Source organism: Penicillium crustosum (genome assembly GCF_028827405.1).
Source record: "Penicillium crustosum strain IBT 35664 chromosome Unknown utg000001l_segment0_segment0, whole genome shotgun sequence".
NCBI classification, from domain to species: domain Eukaryota; kingdom Fungi; phylum Ascomycota; class Eurotiomycetes; order Eurotiales; family Aspergillaceae; genus Penicillium; species Penicillium crustosum.
Window position 1 is genome coordinate 5,088,694 of NW_026623122.1, and position 16,268 is coordinate 5,104,961.

The following is a 16,268-nucleotide window of genomic DNA, read 5'->3' on the forward strand; positions in this document are numbered from 1 at the left end:
TAATCTCTCTCTTTCTTACCTTCCAATTCAAAATAATCCCCCTCCTTTTTCCCCTTCCTCTCTCTCTCTCTCTCTCACTCTCTCACATCTCTCCCTTAATTCAATCATCACATCATGTCCGCCAAATCTATCCTCGAGGCCGACGGCAAGGCCATCCTCAACTACCACCTCACTCGCGCCCCAGTGATCAAGCCTACTCCTCTCCCTGCCTCCGCTACACACAACCCTCCTGCCCGCCTCGCCTCCCTTCACTTCCCCGATGACAAGGCCATCAAGGATGTCCTCGACCAGGCTGAGGTCTCCTTCCCTTGGCTCCTGACCCCCGGCGCTAAGTTCGTCGCCAAACCCGATCAATTGATCAAGCGTCGGGGTAAGAGCGGTCTGCTCGCCCTGAACAAGACCTGGGCTGAGGCCCGGGAATGGATTGAGGCTCGTGCCACCAAGGATGTAAAGGTTGAGACCGTCACTGGTGTCCTCCGCCAATTCCTGGTCGAGCCCTTCGTGCCTCACCCCCAGGAGACCGAATACTACATCAACATTAACTCCGTTCGTGAGGTAAGCTTTCCCCGCAGTTTTGAGCCCAATCGAGAAAAAAAAAAAAAGAGGATGCTAATGGTCCAATTTTAGGGTGACTGGATCCTCTTCACCCACGAGGGTGGTGTTGACGTCGGTGATGTCGATGCTAAGGCCGAGAAGCTGTTGATCCCCGTCAACCTCAAGCAGTACCCCTCCAACGAGGAGATTGCCGCGACCCTGTTGAGCAAGGTCCCCACCGGTGTTCACAATGTCCTGGTTGACTTCATCTCTCGCCTGTACGCCGTTTACGTTGACTGCCAGTTCACCTACCTCGAGATCAACCCTCTGGTTGTCATTCCCAACGCTGATGCCACCTCCGCTGAGGTTCACTTCTTGGACTTGGCCGCCAAGCTCGACCAGACCGCCGAGTTCGAGTGCGGTACCAAGTGGGCTGTTGCTCGCAGCCCCGCTGCCCTGGGCTCCCCTATCCTCGCCTCGGCTGATGGCAAGGTCAGCATCGACGCTGGCCCACCAATGGAGTTCCCCGCCCCCTTCGGTCGTGAGCTGTCCAAGGAGGAGAAGTTCATCTCCGACATGGATGCTAAGACCGGTGCCTCCCTCAAGTTGACCGTCCTCAACGCCAGCGGCCGTGTGTGGACCCTCGTCGCCGGTGGTGGTGCTTCCGTCGTCTACGCCGACGCCATTGCCTCCGCTGGTTTCGTCAGCGAGCTTGCCAACTACGGTGAGTACTCCGGTGCCCCCACCGAGACCCAGACTTTCAACTACGCCCGCACCGTGCTGGACCTGATGCTGCGTGCCCCCACCCACCCCGAGGGCAAGGTCCTCTTCATTGGTGGAGGTATTGCCAACTTCACCAACGTTGCCAGCACCTTCAAGGGTGTCATCCGCGCCATCCGTGAGGTCGCTCCCGTCCTCAACGAGCACAAGGTCCAGATCTGGGTCCGCCGTGCCGGCCCCAACTACCAGGAGGGTCTCAAGAACATCAAGTCCGTCGGTATTGAGCTTGGCCTCGACATGCACGTCTACGGACCTGAGATGCACGTCAGCGGCATCGTCCCCCTTGCTCTCCAGGGCAAGAAGAGCGACGTCAAGGAATTCGGCGCATAAACAGTTTAATCCTTATTTGATGTTTGTTCTTTGCAGCGTGTGTCCGTTGCATCGGTTTGTGGTATAATGCATGGCATGATATGACTTGTTTTTTGCGGGATTCCGGGGGAGATCTGCGGATGTAGACATCACCCTGGCGTCTGTCCTATTTTACTGAGGGTATGGCGTTAATTCCCGCCCGGGCGAAAAGACCCGGTCCTTCTGGTGTCGACGTACATGATTCTCCGTTGATTAGATTTCATTTTCCTATGTTCACTCCCGGCGGATTTAGATCGTGTGATGTCCCGTCGGATAATATCAATGATACGAGACGTTTATTGTCCCAGAATTATTTCCTCATATGTAAACCTGAAGTGGATAGATCAGATAATATATGTACAGTCAGCTACGATATGTCCAATGTGAGTTGAATATTTGAAAGAAAAAAGAAAAAGAAACGAAATCAAAACCCAGTCGCAAAAATACCAGTGTAATAAATTACACTGGTATACCACATGTAATTTTGAATAAGCTCAAACAGCCCTGGAGGAGACAAAACAAGCTCCCGCAACAGACTCCACACAAGCTCCTCTGCACCCCGGATTGACAGGGACATCAGGTCCCGCGATCAGATCCAAGGATAAAGTAGGGACCGTGCTGGAGTTGGGGACCATACCGAGGTGTGGACGTGACTTCCGCTGCCCCGAGATTAGGGTAAGATAAGCCATCGGACGAGCGGGGACTAACTTGGACTTATATTGAAAAAGGATTAGTGCCTGCAGGGCTTGGGTTAGGGTTGGAGAGTGGCCTAATAGAATATAACAGACGTGTTCTTTGATGTAGGTTGTTCTCTACTGCAAGGAGAGTTGGTCAATGTGGGTGGAAGGCCCTGCATAGTTCAACATACGCGCGTAATTTGATTTCAAAGCTTGTAAGCTGCGGTCATAGAGCCCTGGCGCCAGGGCGCCCTGGAGAGATGCAATTATTTAGTATATAGCACCGTAGAATGATCACGTTATTGGGTACCAGGCAGAGAGTTTCTTTGTTTTAGATATGCTTTTCTTTGCTTAGGAAATGCGTTTTATATTGACATGTGCCCCGGTCACATTATAAAAAAGGCAGATCCTAAGTAACCTGCAGGGCTAGTCATATAGAGTCTATATGTGGCATATTGTTAGAAAAATAGAGTAATCATTTAATGGGCTCGAAAGGATTTTGCCTAGATTAAATATATACTTGCTATATGCTGACAGAATATATACATATATATATATCACTTTCAATTGCGGTTAAGTATATGTCTTGCTCGATTTTATAAGGATTTCTACAAGATATACTATCTGAAACGGTTAATAACTACAAGACATTCACTGATTAATCAGCGACGCTATTCGGTCATCATTAGCAAGGGTACGCTTCCATCCTCCAAGTGATATTCCTCCCAACCGCTTCGTTGTCAGAAGCCTCGATGTTATGATCGAGTGGGTATCAACTTGTTGAGGAGCTTAATAAGATAAGAAAGGTCCAAGTTGCAAGGATCAAGGATACTCGGAGGAATCACGAATATAGCTAGATCAAGTGTTGCATTGCTACTTGTGACAAAATCAAGTCCCCAAGCACCATTTCTTCACAGCGGTTGCTAGTGTTCGTCAATAGAAGGATAACATGGTTGCTAAGAGTGTGGGATTTGTGAGCTTGAGGTATAGAATCGTAGGGACAATGTGCATCAATCCTACTTGCTGTAGGGTAGACTAGATGGGAACCCTGCTCGGAGTTCTCGCTTTAACGAACTGGATGAATTGAATTAGCGACCAACTAGCATGTAGTTTAATAGGAGGAGTAACCTTCCAGGTCATTTGAGAATTTGCCAACACTTCTAAGGCTCGTGTGTCCGTTTTAGTCATTCACTGGGGTTCAGGGAACCCCCTGATTCAATATGCCGTAGTAACGAAGAAGTGGCACAAGCTCTCAGCGAGATGAAAAAGAGTTGCTTCGACGCAATAAAAGCCTGCATGTTTAATATACTGTCCCTAAGGCCAGTGAATAAATGCAATATATATGAATATGAATGGATCAATGCAAAGAATAGAATACTCGTCTATTGATGAGTCCGAACCAAGTGAGTATGTACTAGGATATATAATCCGGGGTGTATATAAATCGATCAGTTCAGGTTAGCACTAGCAGCCACCAAAGTTACTTTTCAAATGTGGTTAGTCTGTAGATCCCCAGGTCTCCAGGTTTCGTTAACCCTATAGGTGCGAGAAGTGTAGGAGTTGTCAGTCCATAGCCAGAAAAGCAAACAGTAGATAGTATGACTAATGAATAAATGGTAGAGATATTGGTATTTATTTGAATATGATATCTCAACTATTATCCAGGGGATGCGGGCCCACCATGGATCTGCTCTGTGCAAACGCTCCGATTCACCAATCAAGTAATATCATGCACCTCAACCCAATCTCGCTCAGTCCCTAATTATATCCCTCAAAACGAAAGCGGGACGAAAAACCTTCACTTTTCTAAATCCTCACCATCCATGGATCAGTATCAATCAAACTGGCGGCTGCTCTCTCTCTTCGTCCTCCAGGGTCTCATCCCCTGCGTTGTCTTAATCACAACACCCAAACGATCTGCTCTACGCTATCTGTGTATCCCATGTATGGTATGGATCGTGTCTCAAATGATGTACCCTGTCCAGGCACCAGGGTATATATCGACCCATTTCCTCGGAAGCTCTGCAACATTCATCTTGACAGCTCTGGATCTTCTGCTGATCAACCCTCAAGCTGGGCGCGAATTCGTCGATGAAAATGGAAGCACTAAGAGCTTTTTATCCTGTCTGATTCAGGCTGTTCAGCTACTCACATACACGCGAGCCATCAACACACCCCGAGAAGTGAAGAACGTCCCGCCATTCCCAGAATACTACAATAAGAGAGACCCGAAGGTGATCCCGCGAGGTCGCTTCCTGGTTAGAGAAACTGCGATTGCTATCTGGCAGTTTATGGTTCTAGATACATTTGGCGTATTGACCTCGAGACATGCTATGAATGACCAAGACGAAGAATCGTCAGTTTCTTCCGTCATTCAATGGGATATCCCGGGACAAGAGATGATAGTACAGGCTATCCAGACTCTCATTACTTGGCTCGTTGTATCCCGAATCCTGCTCAGCTTCTACTATCGCGTCGCATCGATCATCTTTGTGAGCCTGGGGGATTCTCCCTCGAACAGCCCGCCGCTTATTGGGAGAATGGCGGATATATATACACTACGGAATTTCTGGGGGTGGGTCGCTCTCTTGTTTGTTCGTTTGGTTAGATCTAATTTTCATCGTGCTTATAGAAAATTCTGGCATCAATTGCTACGGCTGCCCCTCACGTCGACTAGCAAATTTCTCGCGCGGGATGTCCTCGGTCTGCCTAGACCGTCGTTTGTGGAACGATACACCAACGTGTTCATCGTTTTCTTTTTCTCCGGCTTGACGCACGCCATACTTGATAGTCTGCGAAACGTTTCACCTTGGGACTTTTGGACTATGTCATTTTTCCTCTCTTTCGTTGTCGGCTATATGATTGAAGACGGTATCCAGGATATCTGGAAACGAATATTGGGCTCCCAGACCGATAGCGGCTTGCCGGTGTGGTGGCAAAAGGCCCTTGGATTTTGCTGGGTCGTCACATGGCTGGGGGTTACATCTCCTTGGTATTTTAGGCCGGGGATGCTAAGGCCAGAAGAACAGATGAGTTTGGTTCCTTTCAGCATTGTTGGGCTTATTAGCCTTCCTGTGTCGAACAGTATAGTTATTGGCGGTGGTCTTGTGTTGAAGTTTCTATTCGAAGGAGAAATTTAAAAAGGAGAGGATGTAATGTACGTTGAACTTATTGAAGTTTCTTTAGCCGTCTTCGACAGGCTTGATCGAAGCTATTAGCTCCTGGTGGAGGAGGAAGACCAGGGTATTCATACCCTGAATCTAACAAACAAGTTCTTACTCTACAGGCAAACAACGGAAGATGGGATCATCTCAATCACACTAACATACATGTATATATACATTTTGAAATGAGAGTTTGTTTATTGTCATGCAAGTAGTACGTAGACAAAAATAAAAGCTTCCAATTGGTGACCGTGAATCAAATCATGCTAGGCTAGAAGAGCTTGAACATACAACATCAACGTCCTGGTTGAAAGATGGATAGAAATATTAGCTCCATAGTCATACAAGTACCCCCAACAACAGGTAAATGATCAACGTCCAAATCGCTGCGTAATGGCATCACCGGGAGGAAACTCGGATGAGACAGTCGGAGTCCGAGAAATGCGTGGAAGTCGAGTACGATGCTGAGGAGCGGGATCTGGACCTTTGCCTAGCCAGAGGCACATTAGCCGAAATGCTCTGGATACTGTAGGCTTGTGGCTCAATACATACTATTTCGCCCATCCCAATTTGGCCGAGCAGGGGGCGGCATAGGGGCTTCGCGAGGTGTCCGCGTCCTCGCCCTTTTGGAACTGCCAGTGCCGCTTCGTTGGTATCGGTGAAGCTGCTCGACCCCGTCTTGGTTGACAGGAAAAGTGGGGGTCTTGGGGTTTCGTGTGACTGGGGCCGGAGGCAGCGCTGGGACTTCAGACCGAGTAATAGAGGCAAGGGGAGGAGCATTGAGCGATGAGAGAGCTTGGGAGACTGTGTCCGAGGCTGCAGTCTGCATTCGGGACCGCATGGCACGAGCTTTGAGGAGGTTGTAGAGATTGGTCATTTGAGCAAGTTTGTTGTTCTTGTCACGGTACATGTCATTCAGTTCTTGGTTTTTCTTTTGGAGGTCTTCTTGGGAGGATTGCGTATCTGCAGCACGGAGTTGTCAGTCGGCTCTCCAAGTAATGTTAGGCTCAATGGGACCGACCGGACAGCTTGTTCTGCAGTGACAATATCTCCGTGTTGGCATTGTGGATGACCTTGTCCATCTGCGTGTTCAGGTTGGCATACTTCTCCGTAAGAGTCTTCGCTCGGTATTCCTGGTAGAATCTGCTCCAGTTAGCCTTGTATAATCCCATGGTTCCATTCGGTACTGGGGAAATGTGACAGACATCTCTTGTGTACTTTGATATGCCCAAAACGCAAGTGCACGACCAGCACATTCCATGATTGTGTTGGGATCTAACCCACTCAACACGCTTGTTTTGTAGTCCTCCGTCGGATTCAGGATTGTCGAAACGGCGTCATCTGGATTGAGAAGTACCGTCTGACATGCAGGACAAAGCCGATTGGTGGTGGTTGGACGAGAGAGCCCGAGGCTCTCTGCGCATCCATGACAGAAGATGTGCCTGAAATCGTCAGTCTTTGGGATTAAGCTGATCCGTGAGGGAACAACTTACGAGCAGGTTGTCACCACTGCTTTCTCTTTCAATTCTGCTCGACATTTGAGGGAATTGCACCTTAAAGAGAAATCCATGGTGTCACTGGCGATGTGATGCAGTTGAAGAGAGCAAGAAGTGAAGGTCACGAGTTAGACTTGGGAGATGTTATTAGTTTAGTCAACCCCAAAAGGAAATCTTGTAATAAAGCAACAACTTTGGCAGAAAGCATGTGGTATTTGTCTATTATAGTGATTATTTTCATAAAATTTTCGGCGAGCTAGAAAAAGAATGTATTTCCTTGGGCGTCGCGCCGTGTTGAAGTCATCTTCTCTTCAAACTCTTTCCCGGGCTCATACTCATGCCATAGACTGGCTGGGTAAATGTGCTTGTTTTTCTCATACCATCGTCGATCTACGACCTTGGTATCCGAGAAATCCTTGTCTGCACCTTCTAATTGATCGTCGGTAGAATTGGTGGAATTAGCCACAGGGGGCTTGTTGGAATAATCGAATAGCAAGCCGCCAGCTCGAGAAAGACTGGGAACCCGATTGGCGATGAAGTAGTAAAACTCATAATGCTGTGGAATATTAGATGGGATACTTAGCCGATGAGAACCCGGGTAGACTTACATGCGGAACAATAATATCACCCTTAACAAGCATCAAGTCGTCGACACTGACTCGTGCCCACTCGCGGCGATTATCTTTCTTTGCCTTTGATGCACCGCTGGCACCACGTACGCCCATCTCAGCACCAACCTTCCGGCACCGATCCAAGAACAACCAAACGTGGTCCCCCTTCTTGACTTTGACAGCCCCAGCTGGTATACTCGTTCCATCATAGAAGACGAATGGAATGAGAATATCGGTATTCTTCACAGCCTCCTGCATGATCAAGAACTCCTTGCGGAGAGTGTCGCGAGCCAGCGCTTCAGCTTCCAAGGATGCCTTTGTTAAGGCTTTGGGTGGAGGGGGTGCGTTCGGGTTCGCTTTCATGCGTCGAATAGTGCTATCCTCGCCGGGCGTTTTCGAACCTGACCGTGATACGCTTGAGTCGCGTGGAGTTGCGGTGGATTCCTCCCCCTCGTCCTGGTCGTCGCCGAATGACAGCTTGCTTTTTGCCAAAGCCTTCTTTTTCTTCTTTTTTGGGGGACCGTCACTCCGGGAGGGTGTTGACCTGTTGCGCTGCGATCAGCTCAAATGAACAGGAGTAAAACATCGAGGCTCTTGACTTACCCGTCAGTCACATCGCCTGCAGAGGGAGTTGCGCTTCTTGAATTACCAGATGCCAGTAGCCCCAGAGACTTATCATGTGCCTCGCGCTCTTTTGCTTCTAGAACATCCGCGCGCCGCTTGCGAAAGTCGGAGAGATGAACCAGACCGACGGTTTGCTCTTTGAGCATCTCCTCCGCGGAAACGGTTTGGCCGGCGAAGGACCGTGGAGTGGACGTGTTACTCTGCTCTTCTTCCGCCATGTTGGATTGTGAGATATTAAGCTTAGATTTGACTACTGAGATGAGAGAATCGATTTGGTCGGTGACGTCTGATAACCATCACGTGACCTTGAATTTTCAACGATTGCAAGTATATTGTACGAGGCAAAAGTTTCAAAATAGAAGAATATCGAATATCTCACCTGTGAGCTACTCGATATTCCGTGTTACATCAGAATCTAAGATATTCAAAGGTGTAATGGTCGCGGTATACTCTTTTGCACGTCTCAACTCTGAAACGGTTCAAATGCACACCACTGCAAACAAGACAAACCCGGTTCCCATGCGCGCAACCTTCGATCTCGATCCTCTTTGATACAACTTTCTGCAGCATTTACCCGTTGAATTGAAATTCAGAAACCATGGACGAAGAAGAGGACGACTTCTATGATCCCGTCGACGCGGTGCCGACAACACAATCGCTGAACCACACACAAAATGCAGCTCCAGGCCAACCGCAGGAGAGCAATTACATGGAAGACGACGATGAGGTAGAAGAGGAAGAGGAAGATGATGTATGCATCATGCTCGCATCTACTCACAATTTTCCCTTGCTAATTTTACCTGCAGGATGACTTCAATATTATCACAGAAGCACCCGAAGGCGCACCAGCTCCCGAAGCGTGAGTTAGCTACCATCACGCTCCCTGCACTCTTGCTGATCTTTCTAGCTCTCACCCGCGCCATGCAAGCTTACGACAAGAACCACAACGACCGTCCTCCGCCGACTCGTCGGTTCTAACAAGGTCCGTGACGCCATCCGCGACTCCTCGACACGAAATTGCGACTCCGATTCCTGGGCAACCAGCCGCAGCCGGAGCAGCAATCGCAAGACCCTCCTCAGAAAAGCCAGGCTCGGCCTATCCAGCCATTCACAGCTCCACCATCGACGTTAATGCAAACCCCGTCCACCCCATGACAGGGAAGCCCATCATGTCCACGGACATGGATGCTGACTTCCCATCCGATGACAAGCCCTGGCGCCGACCCGGGTCAGATCTTTCCGACTACTTCAACTACGGATTCGACGAGTTCACATGGGCAGGATACTGTCTCAAACAGCAAGGTGTGAGACAAGAAGTCAGCAGCCAGAAGAGACAGATGGACGATATGCAGGCCTTCATGGGCATGGGAATGCCTCCCATGCCTACTGCACCGGGCCCCGCTGCTCCGGCTAGTGCTGCGCCGCCCATGGCAGGAATGCCCGGTATGCCGGATATGAACCCAGATATGATGCAGGGTATGCTGGCCAGCATGATGTCCCAGGGCTTGGACCCGTCTAATATGGATCCCATGGCTTTCATGCAGCACGCTCAGTCGATGATGCCCGGCGGCGGTCAGCAGAGTCAACCTGGCTTCGGGGGCCAGCCCCAGGGTCAAGGCTTCAACCAAGGTGGCCAGGGTCAAATGGGCTACGGCGGATACGATCAACGTGGTGGTTACGGGGGCCGAGGACGTGGCCGAAGATGGTAGTTTGATATGGCATTCGTATTATTGTGATGTATCTTCGGGTTCGCCCTCGGAATAATGGGATCTCATGGCGTTTCATGCATACAAAGGGAATGGCAATGACACTGGACAATTTACCAATTCAAGCTTCTTCCGTGCCGAAGTAAAGCTGTAGGGTCGGGGAAGTGTACAATCATATACAACGTACCTCGACGGACAAATATACTAGGCACGTCAATTAAAAATCAATAGTGAACACCTAAAAATCAACTCATCAAATATTAATTTACCTACTTAGGTGTGTATTTCCTAGAGAGACCAAGTAATTAGTCCATTGGGGGAAAGGCAGTTCGGAAGAAGCTCATGGTTCGGTCTTGGCATTCTGGAAATTTCTCCAGGCAGATCTTCTTCCCCCGGACCAGTTCCATCTTCTTCCCTTTCTCCATCCCCATCCTCAACTCATCTTCTCACCAATCTCCTTCTCCTTCATAATGGTACGTGATATATCCCGATTGATTCAACAACTCGAAATCTCCCTATTTCCCCAATTCTCGGAGACTCTACCAGCACCTCCACGCCCAACTTTTTCTTCCTCCAGGCCGAGTCCGGATACCCGAAAACCCGCGCAACGCGCGCAATTCCCAATTCGATCCGAGACAACCGGTCATGTCGTTGAGAAACACAATCACTAACTCAGTTACCTTTCTAGTCTGTCCTCCGCAACATCAAGTCCCTCGCCCCCTCCTGGACCGCGTCCTGGTCCAGCGCATCAAGCCCGAGGCCAAGACTGCCTCCGGTATCTTCCTCCCCGAGGCTGCCGTCAAGGAGCAGAACGAGGCTCAGGTCCTCGCCGTCGGCCCCGGTCTCCTTGACCGCGACGGCAAGCGTATCCCCATGGGTGTCACTGCCGGCGACAAGGTCCTCATCCCCCAGGTATGTGGTGCAACAATTCCCTCGGACGCGAATACACGGGAACCATATATGCTAACATATGTCTGTTCAGTTCGGTGGTAACGCCATCAAGGTCGGCGAGGAGGAGTACACCCTCTTCCGGGATCACGAGTATGTTTCACCCATCTACCCCCTGCCTTTGGGGTATTGAGGACAATAAACTGAAGCTAACAACCCCACTAGTATCCTGGCCAAGATCAAGGAGTAAATTAGTCTTCCAAGACAATATTCTTATATGATTTTTCTTTGTTTCGCCGCCATCTAACCTCCCTTTGTCATGTCGACACCAACTCTCCGTTTCGCTGTAAAATCGCGACGGGGATATTGGAAGACCCCTGACGTGTACTATACGCGATATCATGAGCTTGACCTCTCTCAATGATCTCAAGAACACCGACCAAGGAAAAAAGAAGAAAAAAAACGCAAAAAATAATAGCGAATAGGGATGTTCACACTGGGTGATATTTGACATTTGATTGTTTAGGTATCATGTTAGTTGTTGGCTCCTATTTTGGCCTGTCTTTCTATTTTGCATGAGTTTTTGAAGCGCTGGATTGGCCTTGGGTCTTGCATGTCTTTGTCCACTGTACTTTTAAATTAAACTGCGGCTTACCTTCTCCTGGTGCTTATACTGGGGGTGGGTAGTCGGTAATTGCAGACTTGATCATCTCCTCTCTATTCTTCTAAGTATTCCGAATTCTTCATTGGGTGCTATTGGTATGCTCCTTTCTAGACATCTTGAAGGTCCATTGTCAAGTGTGCGGTAGAGGTAACATTTTGATGGACTGAATCTGATTATCAATACTGATTCTCGGTGCGCAACAGTTTCCAGGGTTAATATCTATACCTCCCGACCCCATCTTGCTAATGATGAAAGCTCATCCATGTTCCCCTAGCCAACTACTGAAAGCTGATTTGAGTACCATAGATATCCTCACCGTTAGTCTCATTATCATCGGAGCTCGAGTGCGCCATTAATTCGATCACTTCCGACACTCTGTCCATCTGCTTGTTGCCAAGAGAAGACCCGTATTGCATAACCTGCTCCAGGGGCTCCATATTAATAAACACATCGAAAGCCCTTGAATCTGTGCTGGTGCTGGGAACTGTCTCCTCAGCGGGCACTGGGGATGGGTCTGGATCGGAACTAGGATATTGCTTGAAACCACCAACGCGAATGTTGTCCAAGATAAAGCGCGCTCCAAAAGGGTTAATTCCCACGTCGCGGAGTGCGACTTCATACTCTGACTCCTCTTCTGTGACGTTTTCGATACTTCCAGGGGGAAACAATTCATATCGAAGCCTACCCATACCGAAACACCACAGTGCAATGGATGCCGAGTGATTCGGGATCGGTATCAGTAATGTTGTGCACCATTCCCCGTAAACGTCACAAAATCGAGCGAGCGAAGTGATTTCCCTTGTGAAGGAGGAATTCGAAACTCTCCCGAGGTCTGCAGTTTGGGGTTTGCAGATGAGAACAACTAGAACCACATATCGATGGATGAGGCAGAAAATCTTTTCCTTGAGCGGGGAGTTAAGTCCCTCGATCCCATTGAGCCTTGCATCCATTGGACCATGCCCTGGAAGATATCGCTGGGTTAACTCATGGGGGGTTGTCAGAATAATCCCACTATCAGGTGCCAGAATGATTTCTGCGTCGTAGTGGTATCGGGAATCCGAGTACACGCCCCCATAGTCCCTGTAGATCAATTTGGGTGGATTCTGTGGCCACGCCTCCATATCTCGTATGACCGCTGGGTGGGTTGTTAGAAGGGCAGTAGACAAAAAGAACATCGGTGGCGGGTCGAATGCCGATCGGGTTACCATTTCTTGCATTTCGAAGGCCGGGCTCGGCGAACGAGAGGGTTCCGATGGTGTCTTACCGGGGTCTAGAGGACCAAATGAAGGGACACCTGAGGACTCGTCTTGTCCACTTCTTGTGGATGTTGACAGGGAAAGGGATGATGGATCATGCAACGAGGTAACATATCCTCCGTCACTTCCTCTAGTTTGCATAAACAGGGAGAGGGATCCTAGGCCGCCAAACACTGTTTTAGATGATTTTGGGGTCTTTGCATAATCTACGGAAGAAACAGCATGTCGAGGCTTGAAGGCGCTTTTTCTCAATCCAGTGGAATGCAACTTGTAGCCCAGTTTCGCGCGAAACAGCCCTTCCTGAGTGATGCAAGAAGCTCTCTTGTCCACGGACGCGGAAGTATGTGATACCATAGCATTGGGGCTTTGCTGGTACGGAGTATGTAAAAACACATGGTCATCGTTTGCATTTTGCGAAGCTTGTACTAGCTGAGTGCTATTCTGATCGTTTCCTGGCTGAGTTATGGAGGAACTTGAACAGGCACCCTTTGGCACAACTGTGTTTTGATGAAGTGCACTGAAAGAAGTACCTGCAATTCCCTTCGGTTTACAAGGTATTCCTGTATTCGCCAGAGGCTCCAAAGAAGCCTTCTTTTCCTTCTTTTCCTTCTTTTCCTTCTTTTCCCTCAAAGCTCTGGGTGCTTGCGTTTTCTGAGTGTCAACCCTGCCAGCGGAGAATCCTTTTTCTTTTGTCAGATTGGGAGAAACGGTAGTAAGGGCGGGTTGTGCCTTTTTGTATGGACTGACTTCAAATGAAGGTTCGAAAGGAGTGTTATCAAAAGCAACTGCACTAAATTCACTTTCGGTGGGATGCTTGTCTTCGTTAGCTACTCCTTGCCTCAATGATTATTAGTCAGGTACTCACCTCAGAGCTTAGTTCACTCGAAGCGTAACTCTCGTTTTCTTGATCTTCAATAGAGGGAACAGGATCGGACTCAACACTGACAAACTGATGCACGATTCCCGATGGTCCCACAATTGGGGGCACAGCGTCTCCTGCAAGATAAGATGTCGTCGGAATATTGGAGAACCCGGCAGCTACAGTTTCAGGCGCAGTGAAACCTTCAGCGCTGTTTGATTGGGACATCTCCGAATTGTAGTGCTCAAAGACATCCCGCGTATTCATAGGGACGACAGGAACATCAGGACCACTAGGAACAACCAGACGAACCGAAGGGATAGGCGAAGATGGAGTCGGACTCTGAGCGAAGTTGGCGTGGAACTCGGACGAAGCGACCATTCTCTCATGTACGGCTGTGAGGAGATAAGGCTCGTGTTTAACGTCAGATGTTGTCACTTGAGGCAGGATTCCACGCCAAAGGTTTCGATTGAACGAATCGAGCTGGAGACAGCCGGCCAACATATCCATATCCTCAGGCTTAACCGGGAGCTTCTCCATCATGAGCTCAGTGCAAAAGCGTCGGTCGATTTCTTTGAGGCGTTCTTCTGGGTGTTCGGGGTCGAGACCCTCAACAGGGGGGATGGGAGTTGTCGGCTCACATGTTTTGTCTGCATAGTTGATTGGACAATATCGAGTGGAATCCTCTGCGACATTGTAGAATCTAGCGTACTCAAGAAGACTTGGCTGATTGGAAGCCATTTTGCGGCAAAGAACGGGAAAGGGAGAGGGTAGAGAGAGAGGTGGTGAAGAGAAAAGGCTTCCAAGGTTGTGTACGAGAGGTAAACAAAAAAGAGGTGGGAGTTGCGTTGTGAACTGGGAAGGTACGAGGGACGACACAAACACAGTCCGAATTAGGGAGGCACGAGATATAAAGCAAACAACACCTGGGTAGCTCTTACAGAGATAGGAGATACTTGTCCGAACAGGTACATGTAATAATAATAGTAAAAAAAGATCATATTTCGCTGTGATATGTCGCTAATTGCTATGTGAGAAAGAATAAACTCCGATTATCATGAACCTTTTGCAGCCAACCTAGTCGTTATAGTTCGACTGGCGAGACCCATCCTTGTTGACTGCCGGCAGTCCATACAAAGCATTGAGTTCATCCTCCTGAGACTTCCCAGACTCTTCAAGCACAGGTTTCTCGGCATGAACAGCAACGCGCACGGCATGGCGGCGGTGCGGCGTAAAGCCATAAGAAGCACTGTGGTTGGTAGACCTGTTATCCCAGAGTGCAACATCATCCTCGCCCCATGAGAAGCGGGCATGCATCTCTTGGGTCGTGGCGATCACATCAGTGAGGAACCGGATGATGGCATCGCTTTCTGCGGTCGGGATACCGACGATCTTCTTCACGAAGCCAGGGTTGAAGAACAGTCCGTTCCAGCCAGTGACTGGGTTCGTGCGAATGAGTGGGTGTTCGGTGGTGACAGGGTCCCGGCGCACTGGTCGGCCTAGTGCTCGGGAGTCATTGGCTTGCATATCGGCTGAATGGAGGGCTGTGAGGCCTTTCAGATAGTTTTGCATGTGCGAGGAGAGCACGTCGTAGGCGGCGTACTGCGAGGACCAAAGGGTGTCGCCACCACCGCCTCGGGGTGGCCCAGAGAGAAGCTTGAGAGATGTGTAGGATGGTGGTTGGATTTCATAGGTGACGTCTGAGTGCCATAAGAAACTGGGCGTGAAGAGAGCACGGTTGTCGCCGGAGTTGTCACCAGTGTAGACGACATGGACATCCTCGAGACCTGGCTTTCGGGGAACGGATGTGGTGGCGTGCTATGTATATTGTTAGTATGTATACTCATATATATTACCTCGAAGCCATGTCTTACCTTGTGTAGTTTGCCCCAATATTGGCCCAATTGGCGTTGAGCCTCGATATCAAAGTTCTTCTGGGAGCGGAAGAAGACAACGCCTCGGTATGCAATCAACCGGGCGAGGTCATCCCTCTGTGCATCGTCAAGCTTTGAGAGGTCAACACCATGGATTTCAGTTCCAATTTTAGGGTTGTGATCAAAGACGGCTGTGGCATCCCTCAGAAGGTTGCGGAATTTGGGGTCTCCTCGTAGTCCCTTGTCTTGGTAGGGGGTGTATTCGAGTGGGGCCCAGTGGATGTCTGGGAATGAGGGCAAGAAATCTTCGTGTGCATAGTTATCATGTTGAGTGACTGGTGTCCGGCCGGGCTGGTAGCCAAATTTGTTGTCGCTAGCGAGGTCCTGCGCGAGGACAGGAACGGTGAACTTGGCCACAGTTGGGGCCACTGTGACCACAGGCTCTTCCAATGATGGCGCCATCTCCAATGCAAGTGGCGATGTATGTAATATGTAAAATAACGCAAGAGATGGATGAATATATGAGAACCTTTCAAGGTTGGATGATAGCAAGGTTGGATGATAGCAAGGCTAGATTATTGATATTAAAGTATAAAAACTAAGTTTGAATAGAGGGAAGAACTGGCTTATATAGATCCAAGCCAAGGGACCAAGTCAAGCATGCAATCTGATGTGGACCAAGTGAGTCAACCCCAGATAACGCCATTCTGGAATGATTACGGATCTTGCATGCCCCCGGAGTTCACGGAAATGGCGCAATTCCTTAGATTCATCACCTCAGGCGAAT

At 49.1% G+C, this 16,268-nt stretch overlaps 7 protein-coding genes across 7 annotated transcripts; 4 read left to right on the top strand and 3 right to left on the bottom strand.

Annotated features, from left to right (window-relative positions):
* Window positions 1-114: 114 nt before the first annotated feature.
* aclA (putative ATP citrate lyase subunit (Acl)) lies at window positions 115-1,644 on the top strand (the record flags this gene model as incomplete). Its single annotated transcript, XM_056869645.1, has 2 exons — window positions 115-555; window positions 628-1,644. 2 exons carry the CDS (start codon window positions 115-117, stop codon window positions 1,642-1,644), a joined length of 1,458 nt encoding a protein of 485 aa, XP_056734429.1.
* A 2,518-nt stretch (window positions 1,645-4,162) lies between these two features.
* N7487_001898 (wax synthase family protein) lies at window positions 4,163-5,479 on the top strand (the record flags this gene model as incomplete). Its single annotated transcript, XM_056869646.1, has 2 exons — window positions 4,163-4,914; window positions 4,972-5,479. 2 exons carry the CDS (start codon window positions 4,163-4,165, stop codon window positions 5,477-5,479), a joined length of 1,260 nt encoding a protein of 419 aa, XP_056734430.1.
* Window positions 5,480-5,874: 395 nt separating this feature from the next.
* On the bottom strand, window positions 5,875-8,452 carry N7487_001899 (Zinc finger RING-type; the record flags this gene model as incomplete). The annotated part of the gene is made up of 7 exons (XM_056869647.1): window positions 5,875-5,993; window positions 6,056-6,466; window positions 6,525-6,646; window positions 6,709-6,945; window positions 7,380-7,555; window positions 7,608-8,154; window positions 8,214-8,452. The coding sequence occupies 7 exons, from the start codon at window positions 8,450-8,452 to the stop codon at window positions 5,875-5,877; spliced, it is 1,851 nt and encodes a 616-aa protein (XP_056734431.1).
* A 380-nt stretch (window positions 8,453-8,832) lies between these two features.
* Window positions 8,833-9,943, top strand: fip1 (cleavage polyadenylation factor subunit FIP1; the record flags this gene model as incomplete). The annotated part of the gene is made up of 3 exons (XM_056869648.1): window positions 8,833-8,985; window positions 9,041-9,093; window positions 9,142-9,943. The coding sequence occupies 3 exons, from the start codon at window positions 8,833-8,835 to the stop codon at window positions 9,941-9,943; spliced, it is 1,008 nt and encodes a 335-aa protein (XP_056734432.1).
* A 642-nt stretch (window positions 9,944-10,585) lies between these two features.
* Window positions 10,586-11,078, top strand: N7487_001901 (co-chaperone GroES family protein; the record flags this gene model as incomplete). The annotated part of the gene is made up of 3 exons (XM_056869649.1): window positions 10,586-10,852; window positions 10,923-10,981; window positions 11,054-11,078. The coding sequence occupies 3 exons, from the start codon at window positions 10,586-10,588 to the stop codon at window positions 11,076-11,078; spliced, it is 351 nt and encodes a 116-aa protein (XP_056734433.1).
* Window positions 11,079-11,770: 692 nt separating this feature from the next.
* Window positions 11,771-14,348, bottom strand: N7487_001902 (uncharacterized protein; the record flags this gene model as incomplete). The annotated part of the gene is made up of 2 exons (XM_056869650.1): window positions 11,771-13,561; window positions 13,614-14,348. 2 exons carry the CDS (start codon window positions 14,346-14,348, stop codon window positions 11,771-11,773), a joined length of 2,526 nt encoding a protein of 841 aa, XP_056734434.1.
* Window positions 14,349-14,684: 336 nt separating this feature from the next.
* Window positions 14,685-15,959, bottom strand: N7487_001903 (TauD/TfdA dioxygenase family protein; the record flags this gene model as incomplete). Its single annotated transcript, XM_056869651.1, has 2 exons — window positions 15,482-15,959; window positions 14,685-15,425 (listed from the first exon to the last, which is right to left on the bottom strand). Exons 1-2 carry the CDS (start codon window positions 15,941-15,943, stop codon window positions 14,685-14,687), a joined length of 1,203 nt encoding a protein of 400 aa, XP_056734435.1. The 5' UTR covers window positions 15,944-15,959.
* Window positions 15,960-16,268: the final 309 nt, after the last annotated feature.